The sequence below is a fragment of the Microtus oregoni genome, unplaced genomic scaffold, assembly GCF_018167655.1.
Source record: "Microtus oregoni isolate MIOR12 unplaced genomic scaffold, Mior012 000012F_ref0000307, whole genome shotgun sequence".
Classification (NCBI taxonomy): Eukaryota; Metazoa; Chordata; class Mammalia; order Rodentia; family Cricetidae; genus Microtus; species Microtus oregoni.
Window position 1 is genome coordinate 47459973 of NW_024543071.1, and position 22528 is coordinate 47482500.

The 22528-nt window shown below is 50.3% G+C and overlaps 1 protein-coding gene across 1 annotated transcript in view; it reads left to right on the top strand.

Annotated features, from left to right (window-relative positions):
• Positions 1-14961: 14961 nt before the first annotated feature.
• Positions 14962-22528, top strand: part of Cd5 (CD5 molecule) — a 20717-nt gene continuing 13150 nt past the window's right edge. Inside the window, exon 1 of the mRNA XM_041662181.1 lies at positions 14962-15013. Coding sequence (XP_041518115.1) covers positions 14962-15013 — 52 coding nt within the window. The remainder of the gene's footprint in view (positions 15014-22528) is intronic.

The window sequence follows — 22528 nt, forward strand, 5'->3', positions numbered from 1 at the left end:
TGGATAAAGAAAATGTGGTACATTTACACAATGCAGTACTACACAGTAGTAAAAAAAAAAAAATGACATCTTGAAATTTGCAAGCAAATAGATGGATCTTGAAAAAAAAAACATACTGAATGAAGTAACCCAGACCCAGAAAGACAAATATATATTCACTCATAAGTGATTTTAGACAAAAAGCAAAGAAAAACTAGCCTACAGACCACAACCCCAGAGAAACTAGGCAACAAAGTGGACCCTAAGAGAAACATACATGGATCTAATCTACATAGGAAGAAGAAAAAAACAAGATTTCCTGAAATTGGGAGCATAGGGGTCACGGGAGAGAGTAGAAAGGAAGGAGAAAAGGTAGAGACAGGAGTGGAGAAAAATGTATAGCTCAATTATTTATGAAAACAACAAAAAATAAATTAAAAAATAAAATAAAAAATAAAGTGATTTTTAAACAGTAAAAAAAAAATAAATAAACGCCACCAGGCGGTGGTGGTGCACACCTTTAATCCCAGCACTAGGGAGGCAGAGGCAGGTGGATTTCTGTGAGTTTGAGGCCAGCTTGGTCTACAGAGCAAGTTCCAGGACAGCCGGGCTGTTACACAGAGAAACCTTGCCTCGGAAAACAATCAATCAATCAATCAATCAATCAATAAACAAAATATCAGAAGTCAGGAAAGTATTACTTGGTGAGCAGATTCTGAATCGTGTGCTCCTCAGCAATGTTGGTGTGCTAACTTCGTGAGAGAGGGGCTCACCTGAACTCAAGATCATCCTAGCAGAGGGCTAGAATTATAGGTGCGTTCCATAACTCCTGGCAATTTCAGATGATCTGAGGGTGTGTGTGTGTGTGTGTGTGTGTGTGTGTGTGTGTGTATGGGGGGGGGGGACAGGCAGGATTATCCAGGCCTCCTCACCTGCAGGCTCAGCAAGCAGCAGCCACCTGCCTCCCTAACCCTAGGCCGGCAAAGAGCCAGGCCTGTGCACGGCAGCCCTTCTGGGAGATGCGAGAGCTGCTGTTTCAGCAACGGGGGAATGCTTGTGTTGCACACTTGCATGGCGAACTTGGGCCCAGAGTGCGCAGCACAGTAGGCTCTTGACTGGGGAAAGACGTGCTTTTTAAAACCTCCAAAAAGGACAGGAGGAAGCGGTTCCAATCTTCAAACGGCGGTTACCTAGGGAGGTGGGAAGAAGGGTTTCCTTTTTTAGCTTAAAGAAACAAGAAAAGTTCTTGCCCAAGGAACATGCTGCCTTTGCAGTGCAAGAGAAAGAGAGGGAGAGGGTAAAGCTTGAAAGGGAGGGAAGCTGAAGAGCCCGGTAGAGGACAGCTGGCACTGTAATGAGAGTGACCAGGGGGACAGCGGGCGCTGTAGTGAGAGTGACCAGGGGGACAACTGGCGCTGTAGTGAGAGTGACCAGGGGGACAGCGGGCGCTGTAGTGAGTGACCGTGGAGGACAGCTGGCGCTGTAATGAGAGTGACCAGGGGGACAGCGGGCACTGTAGTGAGTGACCAGGGGGACAGCGGGCGCTGTAATGAGAGTGACCAGGGGGACAGCGGGTCTGTAGTGAGCGACCGTGGAGGACAGCGGGCACTGTAGTGAGTGACCAGGGGGACAGCGGGCGCTGTAGTGAGTGACCGTGGAGGACAGCGGGCGCTGTAGTGAGAGTGACCAGGGGGACAGCGGGTCTGTAGTGAGTGACCGTGGAGGACAGCGGGCACTGTAGTGAGTGACCAGGGGGACAGCAGGCGCTGTAGTGAGTGACCGTGGAGGACAGCGGGCACTGTAGTGAGAGTGACCAGGGGGACAGCGGGCGCTGTAGTGAGTGACCAGGGGGACAGCGGGCGCTGTAGTGAGTGACCAGGGGGACAGCGGGTCTGTAGTGAGAGTGACCAGGGGGACAGCGGGTCTGTAGTGAGTGACCAGGGGGACAGCGGGTCTGTAGTGAGAGTGACCAGGGGGACAGCGGGTCTGTAGTGAGAGTGACCTGGGGCCATGTGGATATCAGTAATCATTTTCCCATGAATTGTATGTAGGTTTCAAACTTTTTCCAAGGGCTAGTGAAAACTTTTAGGAAAAAAAAATGGCATTAAGGAAGCCAGGCTTGGATTGGTGCAGTGATTCACATCTTTAATAGCAGTGCTAGGGAGGCAGGCAGATCTCCGAGTCTGAGGTCAGCCTGATCTACAAAGCAAATTCCAGAACATCCAGAGTTATACAGAGAAACCTTGTCTCAAGTAAATAAATAAATAAGAATCCTATCTCAAGAAAGAAAAAGGAAGGAAGGAAGGAAGGAAGGAAGGAAGGAAAGCTTATGAAGGATATGGTGGACCGTGCCTGAAATTCTAGCATGCAGGCCACACAGCAGAAGAATCAAGAGTTCAAAGTTAACCTACACCAACCTGGGTTACATGAACCCTGTCTCAAAAGGCAAACAAAGAAAGCAAACTGAACTCCAGGTCCTCGGGTCTATGAGGGACAGTGAGTCTACTACCGACAGGAACTGAGGGTTAGGGTGTATCCGCGCCAAATAAGAGTCACAGAAAGATGGGGCCTGCCTGCTGAGCCACCTGCCGGTCTCTGCAGTTCCCACTTGAGCCGCATTGCCCACTACTCACAGAAAGTAAGGCTCGTTATTTTACAGCCTTCAGATAAACAATCAGCGAATTGTTTCTCACAGTTGGAGCAAACTGGAGAGGAATCCGCTCTGCCGCCTGTGGCTGATAAGCAATCTATGCCATTTATCTGTCACTTATAGATCTTTTGTTTCCTCTGAGAACCTGGGGTGCTTGTCCCAACCCCCTCGGTGCCCACAGGATACCCTAAGAGTTCTATCTGGTCGAGCAAGACAAGAGTTCCCAAGCCCACACATACCAGGCCCTAAGACCCTTGAAACAAAGGAAAGGCGCTGACCATCAAAAACTCCACACAAGATTTGGTAGCACAGGCCTGTAATCCCAGCCCTGAGGAGCCCACAGAGAACAATCACATGTTTGAGACTAGACTGAGCCACAGAGTACAAAGCCAGTCTGGGAAAACTAGTGGGCTTCTGTCTCCAGAAAAAAGGTAAAAAGATAAAGGGCTGGGTGTGTGGCTCAGTGGTAGAGCGCTTGCCCAGCACATATGAGGGTCTGCGTGCGAGCCTCAGTACCACAAAAGGGGCCCCGCTTCAGGGGAAGAAACACTTCTCAGAACAGATCGGGCCAGCCCCTCCAGCAGACCAAGCTGTGGTCCCAATTCCTCTTGTTGCTTGGCTCCTCAAATTCTCTAGTGTCTCAGGTTTGTTTGTCACCTGAAGCTGGAGCAGGGTGTGGGGCTAGCCCTCGAGACCCACTGCGCTTGGCTCACCCTTTGAGGAGCTGGAGGTAGACCTTGGCTTGGCACAGAAATGGTCTACTCCTGGAGTCTGAGCTGGTGGTTGAGAAACGTGGCGAGGGTGGGGATAGCTCAGCTAGCAGAGTACTTGCCGAGTGTCTACGAGCCTTGAGTTAGACCCTGAGCCAGGCATGGTGGTGCATTTCTGGAATCCCAGTCAGTATTCCGGATTTGAAGGAGGTGGGTCAGGTGTTCAAAGACCTCCTAGCCTATTTAGCAAGTCAAAGACCAGCTTAGGAATACCTGAGATCCTATCTTAAATAATAAAATCATGTTCCCCAGAAGGGAACAAGATGAGCAGGAAAGACACACATTCTCTGGGGTCAGACAACGAACGGAACTGTTAACATCCAGATGAGATTTCCTGTGCTTTCAAGGGCTATGGGGAACAATAGGTTAAGTGGCCGCTGCAAGGAAAGTACTAGAAAATATTAACTTCCTCTAGCATGGTTTTTCTGGTTGTTGCTGTCACAGCAACAAGGAAGGCTGAGACTGGGGGATAACAGGAAGAAAGGACCCAGGGGCCAGAATCTGACATCCCAGGCACATGACCTTGGGGGCTTCCTCATGCCTGTCAGCCCTGAGCAGGAATAAAACAGGCCCCAGCAGCCAGACCCAGGGATGCTTCAGCACAGCACTGGGGAGGGGATGGAAATGCAGGCTGTTGTCACCTCTGGGAGAACAAGTGATGGCTTGCAGGGTTTGGCAGTTTCTTGAGCAGAGAGCAATTGTGCTTTCTGTAGCAAACCAAGAAAACACAAACCCACCCTTCTCACAGAGCCGTGCCTGGGTGTGAGGGCAGAACAGTCCTGAGACTCACAGCCGAGCCTCCCATGTAGAAAAAAGGCACCGCTGCACTCAGACTGCCAGGCAGCTAGGAGAACCCCAGAATGCAAGCAGACTCTTAAGGTTCCACTCATGGTTGAGGGAAACCTAGAAATGTCCCCAGCCTGAGGCAGCCCTCAGAAGCAGAAGAAAAGAGCTACGGGCCGGGTGGCTCCCAACAGTCAACTTCGTCTGACTTGATATCATCCCCCTCCCCAGGTCTCTAAACCCGGCACAATACAAAAACAGTTCTACAAGTCCCCAGCAGCCTCCCTTCAGAGTAACCCACAACTAGAAATCTGTGGCTGATGGACACCCCCCAAAGCAATTTTCTACCCTCAAGGCCACTGAGTGTTTTTCAGCATGAAGGATTCTCCAAGAGGTAGTTTCTGGTGCCCCTGCCTCATTCGAAAAGGAGCTGCCAGGCTGGCCAGGGGCCGTCTCCCAGAAGACAGAAAGCTACAGAGGTGAATCAACCCTGAGGTCTCACAGGGCATCTAGATCAAGCGTGTCTTGAGGCCCTTCATCAGCACCTACTTTCCTCTCCCCCAGCCTCCTCACCCAGCCTTGTCCTGAAGAGGGCCAGACAAAGGAGCCAAGGGCTCTCACTGACCTGACCATCCTGCTGTGTGTCTAGGAAACATCCCCCAACATGATTGGCCCTCCTAACCTACGTTTCATGTTGCAAGGCCGCAGAGTTGGGTGTGTCCTAACAGAAGACTTCCTTTAGTGGGCAGTGCCCAGTGTGGCACCCCCGGGACTTAGAATCAGCATCCTGGGTCCCTGTTGGTTCCTTAACCTGTCACATGACCACAGATGGGCCACCTCACCTCCCTAGGAAGTGGAACAAAGTTTACCTAGCCATCTTTGTTGTTGTGAAACTGACATTGACTAGAGAGGCCAAGGTAAAAATTCACCATCAGCAACTGACTCCAATAGACAGGAGCTGTTGTTAAGGGTAACCAATGTTCTTCCTGGGCAGGGCAGCAAGGACCGTCCTCATTTGCAATTGAAATAAAAAGATATTCAGGGGAAGGCAGAGTCTCACTCCAAAACAGCAAAAGAAATTCATTTTCCTTTAAAAATACCCATAGGGCCCCAGAACAGCGAGGAATGGGGCTCAACATAAAACCATAAACCCACTTAGAACCTTATAAAGCCTTTGCTGCTGCTGCTGTCTTTACGGTTTTTTCTGTTTCACAGTTCATATCCAGCAGACAATGTACTGGGCCATGTCAAAAGGGTGGGGTTACCTTCAAGTTTTAAATTTTTCTCAGGAGGAGGCTTAAACCCCTATGCTGTACGTCCCCAGGGAAGGAAACACAAAAGAGCTCCTGAACCCAGGCAAAGGTCCCCTAGAGTCTCCAGGCAGCTGGACCCAGGTAAGAAGAAGACAGCTGAGCTCAAACCTTGGTTTTTCCGTCTCTCCGTGGGGTGTTGGAGTCACCTCCTCTAGCATGGGTTCGTTTCCCTCACTTCTAGCCTAAGGAGAGGTACTGCCACCACCTGCCAGGGCTGAGCCTTGAGGCACCACTGAGAATGCACTGTACAAAACGCAGCACGGAAGCCAATCACCAGGACCAACGGCCCACGGCCCGCCCCACCCTCAAGGCCACTCTGCAGCAGAAAAGCCGCTGTCTCCCTCGCCATTGTGGCTTTGTGTGTTTTACACCTTCCCCGATCTCCAGCTCTCTGAAAGCCCTATTTACTCTGTGATGTACAATCTGTGGGTGGCAGCAGAGCTTCGGGGTAAATATTGTGCATCTGTACAACACATGCACCCGTCTTGGTAGAGTGTGTCAACCAACTGTTGTTTGACCATGCATGAAAATACTATACAAGCAGAAAGAGAGAAAGAACACCCCCTACACAAAATACCACGGGTAGATTCAGAAGAAAAAGGATACAAGCAGGCTGATACCATTCAGAGAAAATTCAAGAACAGATCAAACGCGTCAGAAGACTAATAGATGCGTGGATACAAGCACCCAGTGGGGCTTGTGAACTCTGCTCACACGGGTGTGTCCTGTTTGTGAAGTCACCTGGTCAGTGATGGTATTATGCACTTCTCTGGACACATCGATATTTAAGTAGTTTTTCTCTTATGTGGGCACTGTGCCTAAGTGCCAGCTCCGTGGTTGCACATCTGTGATGTCAGTCGCAGGAATGGTAAGCTTCCGCTCTCTGGTACTATTAGACAGAGTCAGCCAGTGGACCTCATGTTTCTACTCCTGTCTCCAGGCATTAGCATCGTTACACTCTGTGGTGGCCAAATCAACTCAGTGGATTTGTGGTCTCAATAAACACCATCAAAATTCTCTCTCTCAAACAACAACAAACAATAAAGCAAAAATGTTTCTTTGAAAGATTCCTGTAGTCCAGGCTGGCACTCAGATTTGTTACATAGCCAAGAATGACCTCCCACTCTTAATCCTCCTGCCTCACTTCTCACGTGCTCAAGTTATAGGTATGTGTCTCCTTGCCTGACTCAAAAACAAAATTTGCATCACGTGTATAAATTGTGACTTTGGTATGTTTAGTATTCATTTCCTAGTGTACTGAATTAGGGCAAATTAAGACAAAGTCATAATACTAAGATTAAAATGTCCACCTCGGCGTCAGCCAAGCCCTCCTGGAACCCCTAGCACCATGAAAATCATTGTAACTGTCATAGTCACCAACACCATCCTCACCATCATCATCACCATCATCAGCACCATTTTCAGGATATCATCCTCCTGACATCATCACCACCTCTGATGCTGCCCCCACGATCATCGTCATCATCACGAATATCACACATGCAAAACCGATAGATATATACTTCTGCATCACCCGTTACATCCAGCGAGACACAACCATGAACTACAGAGAGATTCGAGTCAGTAACACAGGACCTCCCAGAAGGATTGGGTGCTGGGAAGTGTGGAGCTCTGAGCAGAGTCCCACTCTCCGTACCACACTGAGTCCCCCACCACCACCCCCAGGCCAAGGCAAGGGCTCCTCACAGGCTTCACCCTATCGTTGCTGACAGACCACAGCCTCGACCTTCAGAGGGGTGATGACCAAAGGGAATTGCAGTCTGCCACTCAGCACGCCACAGAAAAAGTGTCCGCCTGTCCCTCCTTCCCTCCCTCCCTCCCTTCCTTCCTCCCTCCCTCATCCCAACACATGCACATGTATTCCCTTCCACATTTTTCATTTCTTGAGACAGCGTTTCTCTGTAGCTTTGGAGCCTGTCCTGGAACCTGCTCTGTAGACCAGGCTGGCCTCGAACTCCCAGAGATCCGCCTGCCTCTGCCTCCCGAGTGCTGGGATTAAATGCGTGCGCCACCACCGCCCGGCCCCTTCCACCATTTTTTTTTTTTTTTGATTTTTATGAGACAGGGTTTCTCTGTAGCTTTGGTGCCTGTCCTGGAACTAGCTCTTGTAGACCAGGCTGGCCTCGAACTCCCAGAGATCCGCCTGCCTCTGCCTCCCGAGTGCTGGGATTAAAGATGCCCCTTCCACCTTTTAAAGACAGGGCCTCACTATGCAGTCCAAGCTAGGCCTAGACTTACTTTGTAATCCAGACAAGCCTTGATTTGTTATCCTCCTGCCTCAGCCCCCTGAGTAGCTGGGATTACAGGCTTGTGCCATCAGGGTTGGTTGAAAGTCATCCCCAGATAGATCCATTCCTCACTGTCCTGGGATGCTCAGGATGGCCTCAATGATCCCAGCAGTGGCTACAGACCTACTCAGGTCACCCCTTTTTAAGTAAGCCCAGGATAACACCATTCATATCAGATATTAAAATTTTTGCTGTTTAAAAATCATCAGAATCTTTGATTGAAATAATATTGTTTAAGGGAAATAGAGACCTTTGATCTTTTTGAAAAACTACTGTGCAAAAATAGCATAGTTATTTTAAGCACAAAAGAATAAACATAAATGTCCAATAATAAGGATTAGTTCTACATCAGGTCTGTGTATTAGGTACTATACAGACATTTATTGAAGAGTCATAAATGGGCTGGGGATAAAGCTAGGTGACAGAGTGTGCGAACAATTCTCTCTCTCTCTCCGTGTGTGTGTGTGTGTGTGTGTGTGTGTGTGTGTGTACAAGATTCAAACTGAGAAGATGGCTCATCAGGTAAAAATCACTTGTGACTCAAACCTGATTACCTGAACTCTATTCCTAGAACCCACATCAAAAGTCAAAAATCAAATGGAGCAGTGCACATCTATAATCCCAGCATTCTGCAGTGAGAGGGGAGGAGGAGACCTGAGAATCAGTGGCTGCTTGCTAGGCCTACTAGCCTGGAGTATGCAGTGCAGCAGAAATCAGACAGACTCTGCCAGCGGGGCATGGCGGTACGAACCTGTAAGCTCAGCACTTGGGAGGCAGAGGCAGGTGGATCTCTGTGCGGCTGAGGCTAGCCTGGGCTACATGGTGAAGGTCCTGTCTCAGAAATAAATGCAAGAGGGAAACTCTCAACAAATTGGAAAGTGAGTACCAACTCACAAGTTATCCTCAGACCTGCACTCACACACAAATACAAACAAACAAACAAACAAGTTTAGCCAAAAGAAAAGGCAGGTTCAAAGGTTAAATGAGAGCTTGACTATAGCTCAAAAGAGTGTTCTCCTAGCACATGTGAGTTCCTGCGTGTATCTCCAGCACTGCAAAAAAATTACATATTTATGTATACTTGTGTGTGTATGCATATGTGTGTGGTACAAATATAAGAGATTATGTTATATATCATTTATATATGCTGCCGACTTTGAAACTTAATGTAATGATTGTAACTAGGAACAGAAAAAAGAGAGACAAACTTACATACGGCCCACTACGTTCGCAGTGGTTATACGCGCGGATGGTAGGATTGTGGGCAGTTTCACTTACTTTTTACTTTGTGCTCCACTGTGTTGGCTGACTTTTCTCAGCATGAGTTATTCTTTTTAGCAAGGAAAACCACGCTGTAAAGATCGCAAATGCTTTGGACAATTGCACAAACACACCAACTATTTTCATTAAGGGCTTTTCTGCAGATGCCTTGTAAGTTATCTTTAAATGATTTCTGGAAGATATATGTTTGCTTTGAAAATAATTAAACAATTAAACAATGTAGGCATCATCTACAAAAACAAACGCCTACCCACGCTCATGCCTATTTCCACATCCTTCAAGCCCACCCCACTATTATTGCATCATCCTTAATTCAGAATTCTGCAAAATCCTTTCTACGGCTACAGAAACCTGTCTAGCTACACATTTCATACGTATTTGACAATGCACAAACCATTATAAAGTTTGGTCACATCTACATCAGTGTCCCAAGGTGTTTTGCCCTTTTATCTTTTTCTTTGCCCAGTGCAAGGATCGCTTGCCCCATGCTAGGCAAGCACTCTGCCGCTGACCTCCATCCTAGGCCCTCATCGCACTTTTTGTCTTTGAGAAAAAGTCTCACTAACTGTATCCTCTTGCCTCAGCCTCCATAACAGCTGGGATTACTTCAGGCCTGCTGTCCCCTCTTCTGATGGCTCTGGAGTGTGGCAGGGCTGGAATTCCCTTTTGTTTCTCCTGCTCTTTCCCTTCCCTCTGGGTGGCTGAAATACCCTTCCGTGGAACCCTACCTCCCACCCAGGAAGTTTCTCTAAGGAGACATTGTGGATGAGCCTTCTACCATTTAAAACTATTACCCAGTTTTAAGTCACATGAATTTATTGTATATGTTTGGATGCGTGCACATCACTCCTCCCTGGGCTGAGGGAAGGGTGGACTTCTGGGTCCTGCTAGGTAGTAGCCAGTGTGGGACAGGTGAGAGAGTTCAGGGAAGGAGGTCAGAGGACAACTTGCAGGAGCCACTCGTCTCCCTGTACCATGTAGGTTTCTGAGATGGAACTCGGGGTGTCAGGCTTGGTAGCTAGGGGATTTACCAGCTACGCCATCTCTCTGGCCCTGTGAGTGAGCTTTCAAAAGAGTATTATGGTTTTCAACATCGGGTCCTTTTAAAAAAACTTTCACAGATTGCTCAGGTACTGACCAGTTTTCTAAATGACCCTCTGACCCCGTGAGGTCATAGACTGAGGAATCTCAGTGACCAGCTGGAGAAGGTCCTTTGTATCTCAGGGAAACTGGGGTCCAGGGACAGCCTCCACGTCAGACACACAGCTGGTAGGGCTGAGCTAGGACTCAACCCTACCCCCTTCTCATCTGTGCCCTCCTCACCTGTCCCCTTCTCACCTGTGCCCTCCTCACCTGTGCCTTTCTCACCTCTGCCCTTCTCACCTGTGCCCTCCTCACCTGTCCCCTCCTCACCTGTGCCCTCCTCACCTGTCCCCTCTTCACCTGTGTCCTCCTCACCTGTGTCCTCCTCACCTGTGCTATCCTCACCTGTCCCCTCTTCACCTGTCCTCTCCTCACCTGTGCCCTCCTCACCTGTGCCCTCCTCACCTGTGCCCTCCTCACCTGTCCCCTCCTCACCTTGTCCTCTCCTCACCTGTGCCCACTTCACCTGTGTCCTTCTCGCCTGTCCCACACTGGCTACTACCTAACAGGACCCAGAAGTCTTTCTGTTCACTCTTCCCTCAGCCCAGGAAACCCATCCTGCCACCTAACCCCTTCCACCTTCCTGACTTCCACACCGGTGCCAATGGCTACATCTTTTCTACAGTGCCCTCAGGTTGGTCCTTTCCACAGGCCATCCTAATTTCCTGGGAGAGACTGCCACATTGGCGGGAACTCCCAGGGTCCAGGCTGCTGTGTGTGCCCATGCTGCATTATCCCCTACCACCCATACATTCATTTTTTCAAGAGCAGGCTTTGTGCCCCGGGCTGGGTACTTAGGAGAGGAAGCCCAGGCTGGGTGATCAAAGATGCAGGAATAGCTTCAGGAACAATGCTGTTCAAAGGGGCTGGGACTGTCCAGTACTCTAAGAGTGAGGACTGCGCCCTGCCCCATCAGGCTCTCCACCATCTAGAGGACCCACTAGGTGCATTCCTACAGGCGTGTTGGTCCACCTCACACCCCAGGCTCTGTATGTCCACCTGCTTTATAGACAGCAGCCAGACCAAGGCCATAGCAGGGTCTGCAGACTTATGGTCCCCCAGTGGTATCTCTACTATAACTCACAAGCGTTCCTGTCCAATGGGTGCACTCACCTGAAGGAAAAGTCAAGTGGCATGTGAAAAAGGGACATCTGCCTGCTAGGCGGCCTGGAGGTACATTTCAAACCTCACTATGGGTGAGCTGTGCACCTTGGGAAATTCACCTAACCACTCTGGTCAAGGAGGTAGCCCATCTGAAAAATGGGCTTGTGTCCTGAGGCACATTTTCTCCATTCAAATGTTTACCCTGTGGTCAAACAAGCTCAATGTCACTCATAAGAGAAAGAAAGCATGAGTTGGAGCTGTGGGGAAAGTGACAGTGGGGGGGGGGGGGGGCTGGCCCCTTCATCCAACAGCCTCCACATAACACCCCTTGTGGGACAGCATGGTACAAGCCTGGGGTGCCTGGCCTCACACTAGGGGTGCTTTGTGCTTCACTAGCCCTGTTTGTCAGCACCACAGAAGCTTCCAGAAGCCCTGTGGTGCAAGAAGATGGATCTCAGAAAGGGGAGTAACTTGCCTAAGATCCCACACAGATTATAGACTGGTGTCTAGACCCCAAGTCTGTGTCTACCCAACTGTAAAATCTGTCATGGAAAACCTACAACCAAGGATTCTTCGACTTTCCCTCTGAGCCTGGGGGCATATCACAGAGAAGCCTTCTTCAAGACATCACACAGGGGGATTTAGGTAATTTGCTTCATTAAATGATTCAGTTTCACCACATGGTCCTGTCCCAACAGAGGCAGTAGGGAGCAGAGCTAGCCCCTCTACGGGCCCAGGAAAAGTACCCTGCTTCCAGATTCTCTACTCCTGCTTAAAAGTTCAAGCTGATGCTCTCCCACCAGCAAGATGTAAATCCTCTAGGTCCCCAAACAGAGAAAGCCCCTCCTCTGCAGGCATCTGGCTCAGGGTCATCCTCATGGTACATGGGAACCAACCGAGGACTCCAACATGACAGGACTCACCTTAGGTCCCAGAGCAAAGGCCACACTTCAAACGGCAGGTGCTGGAGGGCCAGCAGCCCTCCCTCACACAGACAGTCCCTTCAGTAGGGGAGCGTGGTGCCATCCCCCTCCCTGCGCATACACACACACACACACACACACACACACACACACACTCCACTCCCAGGGAAGAAGCAAAGTTGGGCCAGGAGGGGCGCACTCCCTAAGCTGTGTAGGGAAACTGGAAAGCCAGGCTGTACAGGTTATGCTCAAGGCTGCCAAGCACAGAAGGCGATTCCAGCTACTGCTCTACTGAGCACCTTCAGCCCCCTCCCAGCTCTCCTTCTACCCTCGACTCCACCCCTTTCCCCCACACTCCTAGTGTTCCGTTGCCAACTCCCTCCTCTCCCCTTTCCAAAAGGACAGTTGTCTGGGATCACTGAGGAGTGGTCCAAACCAGTGGAGCAGAGCAGCTCTCGGGAGGTTACCTGGTGTAGCCCCGACAATAGGGCGCGCGTCTGTCCCGCGGAGGCTCTGACACTGGCCTGGGGGCTCACTCCCCCTCCCCAACCTCGGCCTCCACCGAGCAGCGGCATGGAAAACCCAACCAGCTCAGCTGACTTCCTCTTGTGTCATGGAAAGAACGGGTGTGAGGACAGGAAACTGTCGCCTGGGATCTGGGGTCTGAGCGGGGGGCACCAGGGCCAGGGGCTTGGAGGGATGCAAGGAGCAGAACCACCCCGCGGGGTAATTACTAAGGGGGCGTGGGGAGAGGGGCCAGGGGCTACAAGGGGACCACAGACCCGGGAGTGGAGGGACCCTACCACGAGGGTTCTGCAGGTACAGAGCCAGTAACTGGGGTAATACTTTCAGTTTTCTATAAAGGATGGAACACAGAATGGAAGCCACTTAGTAGATGACCCTCACACCTGCGGAGGGCAAGACTGGAAAGAAACCTAAAGCCCGGGGTTTAAGTTGCCTTTGATCAAGAAGAAAGAGTCTGGAGGGCTGTGGAGGGGGACATCGGTTTCTTCGTGTGTGTGTGTGTGTGAGAGTGGAAGCTGCATTCCCATGCTGACTGAGACCATCCCTCCTGGCTGGGGCCAGTGGACCGGGAAGCTGGTTCTTCCCAGATGCTCTCTGCAAGCTGTGAGGGAATAGGCTGTGAAGGGCACTTAAGAAATAGAAAGGGGCGCCAGGATGTAGCACCAACTGTCAAATGACAGGAACCCTAAGTGATAAGGGTCCCCTGGTCACAGCAGGAAGGGACTGTGCTTCTCTCTCTTTCATCCTTGCATTTCTAGTTCTTTTCGTTTGCTTGCTTTTTTTTTTTTTTTTTTTTTTGCTTTGTTTTCTTTTGCTTTTTGAGACAGGGTTTTTTAACAGTCCTTGCTGTACTAGAACTTACTTTGTAGAGCAGGTTAGCCTCAAACTCACAGAGACCTGCTTGCCTCTGCCCCCGGAGTGCTGAAATTAAAGGCGTGCGCCACCACCACTGGCTGCATCTCTAGGTCTTGCATAAAGTAAATGTTTGATGAACGAATGAATACATGAATGAATGAATGAGTCCAGATTTTCAAAACCATACAACATGGAGATCTCATAGCCAACATAAAGATCTCAACCCTAACGTGGAGATCGTACACACAGTATGGGGATTTCACACCAACACGAGATCTCCGTTTCTCTCATACACACACACACACATACACACATGCCCGTACACACACTGGTGCAAATCCAGCTTGCACGAAGACACTCTCCTCACTGTACTTACTGGTAAAATATCACTCACAGACTCCTAGGCATGGTTAATTCACACTTCTAAGTCCAGCACTTGTGAGGCTGAGGCAGGATTACCATAAATCCCAGGCTAGCATGGGGTACCTAACAAGACCCTGTTTTTTGGGGTTGGGTTTTTTGTGGGGGTCGTTTTATTTTGTTTTAATTCCCCATAGGGCAGCGGTTCTCAGCCTATGGGTCAAACTCCCTGGGGGTCCAATGACCCTTTCACAGAGGTTGCCTAAAACCATCAGAAAACACAGACGTTTACATTAAGATTCATAACAGTAGCAAAACTATAGTTAAGAAGCAACAAAAATAATTTTATGGTTGGGGGGTCACCACATAAGAACTGTATTAAGGGTTGCGGCATTAAGAAGGTTGAAAATACTGACATCGGGATTCAAGGCACACTACAGACTTCCAGTGTGGTCCACCATGGTGGGGGTGGGAGGCGAGAGGGGCTTGACAAGGCTAGCATGTCTGAAGTGTACCCCCTTCCCACCTCCCACAGCCCCAGCCCCACTCAGAACACTCTGTCTCGGGCCCTTGCCCTGTCCACCCTTCTCACCTCACGTCAGCTCTCCTTAGAGCAAGATACCCTCTCTCTGGGTGCCCAGCCTCTCCCTGCCCCGCATCTCACAAGGACACCTGGCTCTATCCAGGCACGAACACGGCCAGTGGGCACTATCACAGCTCTAAGCATCTCAAGCAGGAAGCCGGCAGGCTCGGGCCTCCATTCAAATTGGGGCAGGTGGTTTCACCAAGAGGAAGTTGACAGTTCAACTTCAAACAAGGTAACAGTGACGCAGGCCCACCCTGCCTGCTTCTCCGTTCCACCTCTGCTCATGCCCCCTCCCTCCCAGAGAGTGAGACACTGAGCCAGACACCTTTCCAGGCTGACTACCAAGCTCACTGAGGCTGAGGCAGTAGAAGGCCGCATCCATGGACTCCCACCAAGTGCTGCTGGCTGCCGCGTACCTGCTGGGAACCCTGGGTGAGTCTCTGCCAGGTTCCGCCAGACAGGATACCTGAGCAACGTGGGGTACAGGGAGGAGACCTCAGTTCCTCCCAGGTCAGAATCTGGGCCCATGTGCAATACCGGGGAGGTTTAGGGCCAGAGCCCAGGTCAACTTCCCAGTCGCGGCTGGACTCTGCTTGCCCATTCTTCCCCAGGATTGCCCAGCCTGATTCTCTGTATTGTTGAGAGTTACTCGGTCCTGGGCTACAGCGTGCCGCCCGGGATGCCTGGTCTTTATTTGGTCACCTCCAGGGAGGGAGAAAGCTGATGTGAGGATGCTCGGGCAGATGCTCACGAGGATGCGGAAGAACGGATGCCAAGCTCAAACAGCCACCCTGGGTCCATTCTAAAAGAGTCCCCAACTCCTGAATCTTGCTCTAGACCCAAGGCTCTGACAGTGGCCATCAGTGGCATCAGGAGAGGGGAGGTTGGCTCAACTAGCCAGAGGTGTGCTGTGGGAGTTAGGCCTGGAGGTCCAAGCCCTGGGTTCTCAGCTTGATCATGAGATCTTCCCATACACAGAAGGTGGCTACATTGGGGCAGGGGTACAAAGAGGTATAAAGAGGTATGGCAGGGAGAGGGTTGCTGGATGCCAGTGTGGCAGGGAGGAAGAGATGGCATTCCGTTTTGCAGAGAAGGGTCTGAGGCCGCAGATACTCAATCTTCACCTACAGCTGCTAAGTGAGTGTGGGGATGTGTTAAGTTTGGATGGGAGTGTGTGTGTGTGTGTGTGTTTTAGAGAGCGTGCACACATTTGTAATGTGTGTATGTATGAGAACTGTATGTGTACTCTCCTGGATACTACGTCGCTTCTTCATTCATGTTACCATGTCTTGGATGGCCATGCATACATCCCTTGTGCATATTACAACAAGAGGTACAAAGTGCCTTCTTGACAATCCTTGACTCACTTCCTGGACACTACCAGAACATTGCTGTTGCTTCTTCGGTCTCTAGAATCCCAAAAGCCAAGCCTTTACCACCCCACAAGCCAGTCCTCCCCTGTAGCTTCAGACCCACACACAGGGAGGCTAGATTCACCCAGGCTCCCCATTGGGCATGGAATGGGCTCCTGAGAAGACTAACAGGTACCCCAGCCCCATGGAACCCAGAGTCCAGGAGCGATGGAGGCAAACCTTCACCCCCCCACCGTAGTGGCATCATCTGGAGGTCGGGGAAGACATGGTCTCTGTGTGTAGTTAGAACTTATAGGTAGAAAGCAATCTCATGGTGCTATGGGCAGGCGGGGAGGGGTCACAGCTCATAATTTTATTTTTATTTTTATGGTTCTAGGTTGGACCCAGGGCCTTACATGCTAGGCAAGCTAACACTGAGCAATATCCTGCCAGTTTTTACTTTTAAAAAATGTTTTTAGACATTTATTTGTGCATGTGTGTGTGTGCGTGCACGCACACACATGTGTGTGTGTATGTGTGTGTGTGTGTGCACTTGTGCCACTGGGTCAGAGGGCAACTTGTAAGTGTCAGTTCTCTCCTTCTGCCATGGTCCTAAAGACAGAACTTGGCTCATCAGTCTTGCCAGAGAGAGCCTTTACCCACTTAACCGTCTCATTGGCCCTCAGTTTTTTGAGGTAGGTTCTCCATACAATGACCAGCAGGCCTTGAACTCACGAACTCACTCCATATCCCAGGAGTGCCTTGAACTTACAATTCCGCTGCCTCAGTCTCCCCGGGAGTTAGAATTACGGGCCTCTGCCACCAGGCCTGACTTTCATGAAATCCTCTTGAAGCCATTTCTTTTTCTGTAAGCTTCTAAATAGTACAGGATGTGGGCCCATCACCCCATTTTACGCTGAGGGAACACTGAGACCCAGGAGTGGCAAACCCAAGGTGGAGTAGATGGTAAGCAACACGGAGAACCCAGCCCAACATGCTGCCCTCACACAGCTCCACTGCCTCCATAGGAGAAATAGGTCCCCGATGCCATCCCCACACGTCAGAGCCTGGCTACAGGAGAGGCCTCCATCAGCAGACACACAGAGGTCAAGACACAGGGCTGGGGACACCCCAAAGCCTGAGAAACGAAGATGTGTACAGCCTGGCTACATTAGAGTGTCAGTCCCATGGTGCCCCCTCTTAAAATTTTCCTGAGCCCCAATCATGACGTGGCTTGGAGACATGGCTCAGACACTGCACAGCCCGACTGACCGCACAGGGACCCCAAAAGCCAATTTGAGTCCCACTCTGTCGCTTTTGGCTGGGTGACATGGTCTGGTTTGGTAAGTCTCCTCCACTGTAGTAGGAAGTAGAAACAGGACCGTATGGTTAAACGAATTGACTCTCGGTAGGCCTAGCCTGCACGTAGTGGAGGTAGCGCACAATAGACATCAGAGTCATCCAGAAGCAAGGCAAGGCAGAACAGAGTCGGGAGGGGTCTTAGGTACTCGTCACACACAGATCTTCTCCCCGATTCTTCACGAACATGTTCTCTCACTCACTCATCCATCTACACACTTGTTTTGAGCATCTCTTAGATACTCAGCTTCTTACAGCAGCAGGAGCCAAGGCAGACATCCCGGCCCGTGGCCTGCCCAGCTCAGAGGAGACTGACTGGAAGCCTAGGCACGTGAGAGGGCCCCTCACTCGGCATAGAGACCTGGCTGTGCAGGCACAGGACCTTTTGAAGAGGGTGACATGACCTCTGCCACCCTGAGACACAAGTGATAAGAAGAACCAGCTAGGCAGAGAAAGGAGGGCAGAGCGGCCTAGGTAGAGGTAAAGGCCACAGGGAAAGAAGAACCCTAGGGGCTGGGTATGTGTTAGCCAGGGGCAGGCTGTGAGCTGCTGTCCCAGGATACATAGTCAAGGATGTCTTGGGCTCTAAACACAAAGGATCAGAACCCTGACTGATCCTGGAAGCCAGGGGCTGGTACTAGCCCTGTGGTCACTTGGCATGGCTCCATCAAGAGGTCAGATGATCTCCTAGAGTGACCAGGACAGGAATTCAGTTGGACAGCAAGGAGCACCGATTCTCTATGTTTATGTGTATGCATGTACATGTGTGCAGTTGGTGTGCAGGGCAAGGAAGGAGGATCTAATTTTCTTTCTTTTTAGTCACCCAGAGTGACAAGAACGTCTCTGGCCCTTGGTCTCCTCCTCTATAACACAGGGTTAAGCTGGGCATGATGGTAATCCCAGACCTCAGGAGACCGAGACAGAAAGGTCACAAGATCCAGGACAGTCTGGGTTACACAGTGTGTAACCTGCCTCAAAAACCAGCAAACAGAACGGAGCACCAGAAGCCTGTAGCTGTGCTTCAAAGGATAATAGCGGTAGTTTCCGGGGATTCATCCAGAAAGAAACACTGGCTGAGTACCTACTTTGTGCTGGATACACAGAGAACAAAGAGACAAGATCTCTGCCCTGGTGGGTCTGAGACAAAGATAGTATTTGTCTGTGGGTGCTAGAAGGGCATTCATGGGTTGGCAATAGATAAGGGAGGTCTTACAAAATAGAAGATGTTCACACACAGGCAAGGGCACTGAGCAAGCCTGCCACCGGGTGGGCCTGGGGGACCCTGCAGAGGGCCTTTGGCTCTGTAGGTCCAGTGGAGGGAATGAGAGAGGGAGACCACGGAGCCTCCTGGAGGACAAGCTTCCGTCCTATAAATAGGAGGACAGAACTGTCTCTCTGGGACTATGAGTCCTCATCCTGATCTCTAGCCAGATGTGCTCCAGAATCCAGAAGCTTTCCAAATGTAAACATCTCATTTTATATCTTGAAGAGGCCTGGGGGCAGCGCTGGGTCACAGAACACATGCCTGCTCCTGCAGTGACACCTGGGCTATAGGGGACCCAGAGGAACCCCGCATGCTGTGTCAGATGGTGAGTGTGAGGCACAGTACTGCTTACCTCCAGCTAAGTAAGTGACTCTGGCCAAGTCATCTTCCTTTCGGAACTTTGGTTTTTCCAAATGTGGGAAATTGAATGTGGAGGCAAACCCAGTCCATTTTATATAGGGCTGTTACGGCAAGATCAGACTGCAGCGCTGAGCTTTGAAATATGTGAAGGTCGGCACACCTGCAATCCCAGCACTTGAGTGAGGAAGGCAAGAGGATCAAGGAGTTTCAAGGCCATCCTCTGAGACATAATGAGGCCTAGGCTAACCTGGGCTACATAAACCACCTCTCTCTCTCTCTCTCTCTCTCTCTCTCTCTCTCTCTCTCACACACACACACACACACACACATACACACACACACACACACACACAAAGAAGGGGGAGGCTGTCAGGGACAAGCAAAATGGTGAGATTATTGCCTCATCTAAACCCTCCGCCCTTTGTGCATGCTCCATCTCCCAGGTTGCTCCTGGAAGGGCACAGATGGGGGTAGTGTGCGCACACTGGTCATAGCAAAGGGCATCAGCTATAACCAAAGGTGTCATTGGGTACGCTACCCGAGACCCCAAATCCTGGCTCACTCTGACCTCTGTTTCCAGAAAGCTTTGACAGAATCAAATGAGGACAACCCCACTGATAAATGTTTGTTTGGGTTTGGTAGTCCAGAAAAGTGGGTTTTAGGTGGGTAGAGCGGAGCACACCTTTAATCCCAGCACTGAGGAGGCAGAGGCAAGCAGATCTCAAGTTCAAGGCCAGTCTACTCTACAAATCAAGTTCCAGGACAGCCAGGGGCTACACAGAGGGGGGAAAAAACCTGTCTCAGAAGAAAAAAGAAAGAAAGAAAGAAAGAAAGAAAGAAAGAAAGAAAGAAAGAAGCAAAGACAGAAAGGAAGAGAGAGAGAAAGACAGAGAGAGAGAGAGAAGGAAAGAGAAAAAAGAATAGTGAGGACCCCCCCCATCACTTTCATGTCACTTAGAAATCAGGTGGCCTCTTTACCCCATACACAGTGATCCCGATTTCTAAGTTATCTTGCTCTATGGAGCAAGATAGTAGCATCTTGGTTTAGGCAAGAACTGGGTCTTCATGAGAGAAGATTGCTGGCAAGGGGCCTAACATAATAAAAAAGCTACTATTGCTATTGCCAAGATTCCAGCCCCTCTGAACGGGTCAGAGGCAGAGGACCGAGTTTAGTTTTGCCGCCAGCTGCTGTGATTCAGGTTCTGTCCTGCAGAGTGCCTTACAGGGTAGCCCTGTGAACTGTGACAGCCTGGCCACCAGTAAGGGATCCATTGCAGAGGGCCATGAACATGTGTCAGCCATTCCGAAATCCAGAAAATACTTAAAATTCCTGGCAAACAGGTCTTTACAAGACAACTTGCAGTCCTAGGGGGCTATTTATAATCCGGATGCATCCCATTCAGGCCGGGAATGTGTGTGTCTTGCTGGAGACAGCATCATGTGCCTCATCCAGGGCTCGGGAGACACAGGGAGAAAGCAGAACCCCTCAGTTCCAGCAAATGAAAAGATAAAAGTAGAGACTGTTGGCCGAGGCCCTGGTGATGGCGTCACAGCCCACGGCCTGATTTTCAAAACCATCTGAAGCTTCATCAGATTTATTTTAAAAGCAAAGTAAAAGAAGTCTTAAAAGTTGCACCCTCCCCCTTCCACCTCAGAAAAAGGAAAGAAGAAAAGAAAACCGTTAAGCATGGCCTGGAGCTAATAAAACTCACTAGTGGGGAGACGCAGCCTGTGGATGCAGCACAAGAAACCACAGCGAGCATCATAGGCTTGCTCAGGGCAGAAGGAAGGGCGAGATATCTCAGAGCAGCTCTCAGGGATTCCTCTGACCCTTTCTGAGCCCTGTCAGCTCAGGCAGGCTCAAAATTATTGGATTTAATCAATGGAGACAAGAGACAGAGCTAGGAACAGTGGCTTCTTTGGCCAAGGTCTTTGTCTGGGGTTGCTCAGTTCAAACCCTGCATTGTGGGAGCCTGTAGGATGTTGGCCAGGGAAGGAAAAAGCCTTGGAATCCTTAGGTGTTGTTCCAGCAGCTTGGAGGAGAGGTGTGGGTGGCAGAGGATGAGATGGGGTAATGTTTCCATGCCCCATGACCCTGCAGTCTCTAGGGTCTACGAGCAGAGTCCTGGGTTGGGGTTGGCTACAGGAGTTTCTAAGGGAACTGGGCAGAGGTGAAGGGTGGCTCCAGAGGAGGTCAGGGAGATGCTGAGCACAGCCTGCGGGACTCAGGCCTAGGAGCATGTTCGTGGGTTCCTGGGAGAGTGGCAAATGAATGAAAATGGGTTGTGGACAGGCAAAGAATCAGCATGCCGCGAGTCTTGCTCTGCCAGACGCCTTTAAGACTCGTTAGAAACACAGGCTGGAGATTATGTACCGTTAGGCCAAGAGGAAAGTGAGGATTATGGAACTGAGCTTCATCACGTTATAGACCAGTGAACTGAGCTCAGAGAGCTGCCAGCATCACCCAGCAGATTCAGTCTAGCCGTGGTTTATCTTGACTGCTTGAAACACGCAGGAATTGATGTAACAAAGTTTGGCCTAGGGGAAGAGCCCAGCCTCTTGGCCACTAGCTGTATGGGCAAAATATTCACCTCTCTTAGTTTCCTCTACCAAACAGGAACCAAACCAATCATACCTATCAAATGGCATAGTGGACAGAATTGAAAGATTCAATCGAAAAATTCCCAGAAGAGTGAAAACTAAAGATGCTGATGACCGAAGTGATGATGACAGTGATGGTGGCAGAGATGGGGGTAGTAGTAATGGCAAGAGTGGCCAAGTGATGGTGGTGGCAGCAGTGATAGAGGTCATGTGATAACAACGGCGATAGTGATGGTGATGATGGTGCAGATGGTGACAGCGGGGATATGGCGGCAGTAGTGATGGTGATGCTGGCAGAGACGGAGGTGGCGGCCATGAGAGTAATGGTGACAGCAATGATGGTGATAATAATAGTAGTTACATGACGATAGTGGTCATGGTAATAGTAAGGGTGATAGAGAGGGAAGGGAAAACATGGTTCATGTGAGGACCAAACAGAATGAGCCACACCCTGGCATGCACAGCTACCTTCTCTTAACAAATTCAACAAATCGCTTTCCTTATTATTGGTGTGTGTGCGCGCACGCGCGCGTGCCACAGAGGTCAGAAGACATCTTTTGGGAATCAGTTCTCCTTCCACCTTATTGAGGCGACGCCTCTCATTTTCTGCTGCTGCACTGTGAACTCCAGGCAAGCTGGACCCCAAGTTGCTGAGCGATTCTGTGTCTGCTGCTCTTGCCGTGGGTGTGCTGGGATTGCAGATGAGTGCCAGCTCATCCGACGTCGTACTCAAGTCACCAGGCTTGCTTAACCACCCCATTTACCCTGCTTTCCTTCTTAGGACAGCGGCTGGCGTCAGCTCTTCAGACTTTCCTAAGGAAATTTTCTGAGCAGGACCAATGCTGCCTGTGTGGTGTCTAGCCGTGGGGCCTGGGGTCCTCAAACCCAGCCCTGTCCAGGGGTTTCTAAGTCTGGCTGCTCAGGGTCAGGAGTTCAAGCATGGTAGTCTCTGGATCTCCAAACGGGAAATCTGGGAGTGGCTGCTGAGAAGCTGAGAGCTAGCCAGAGGCC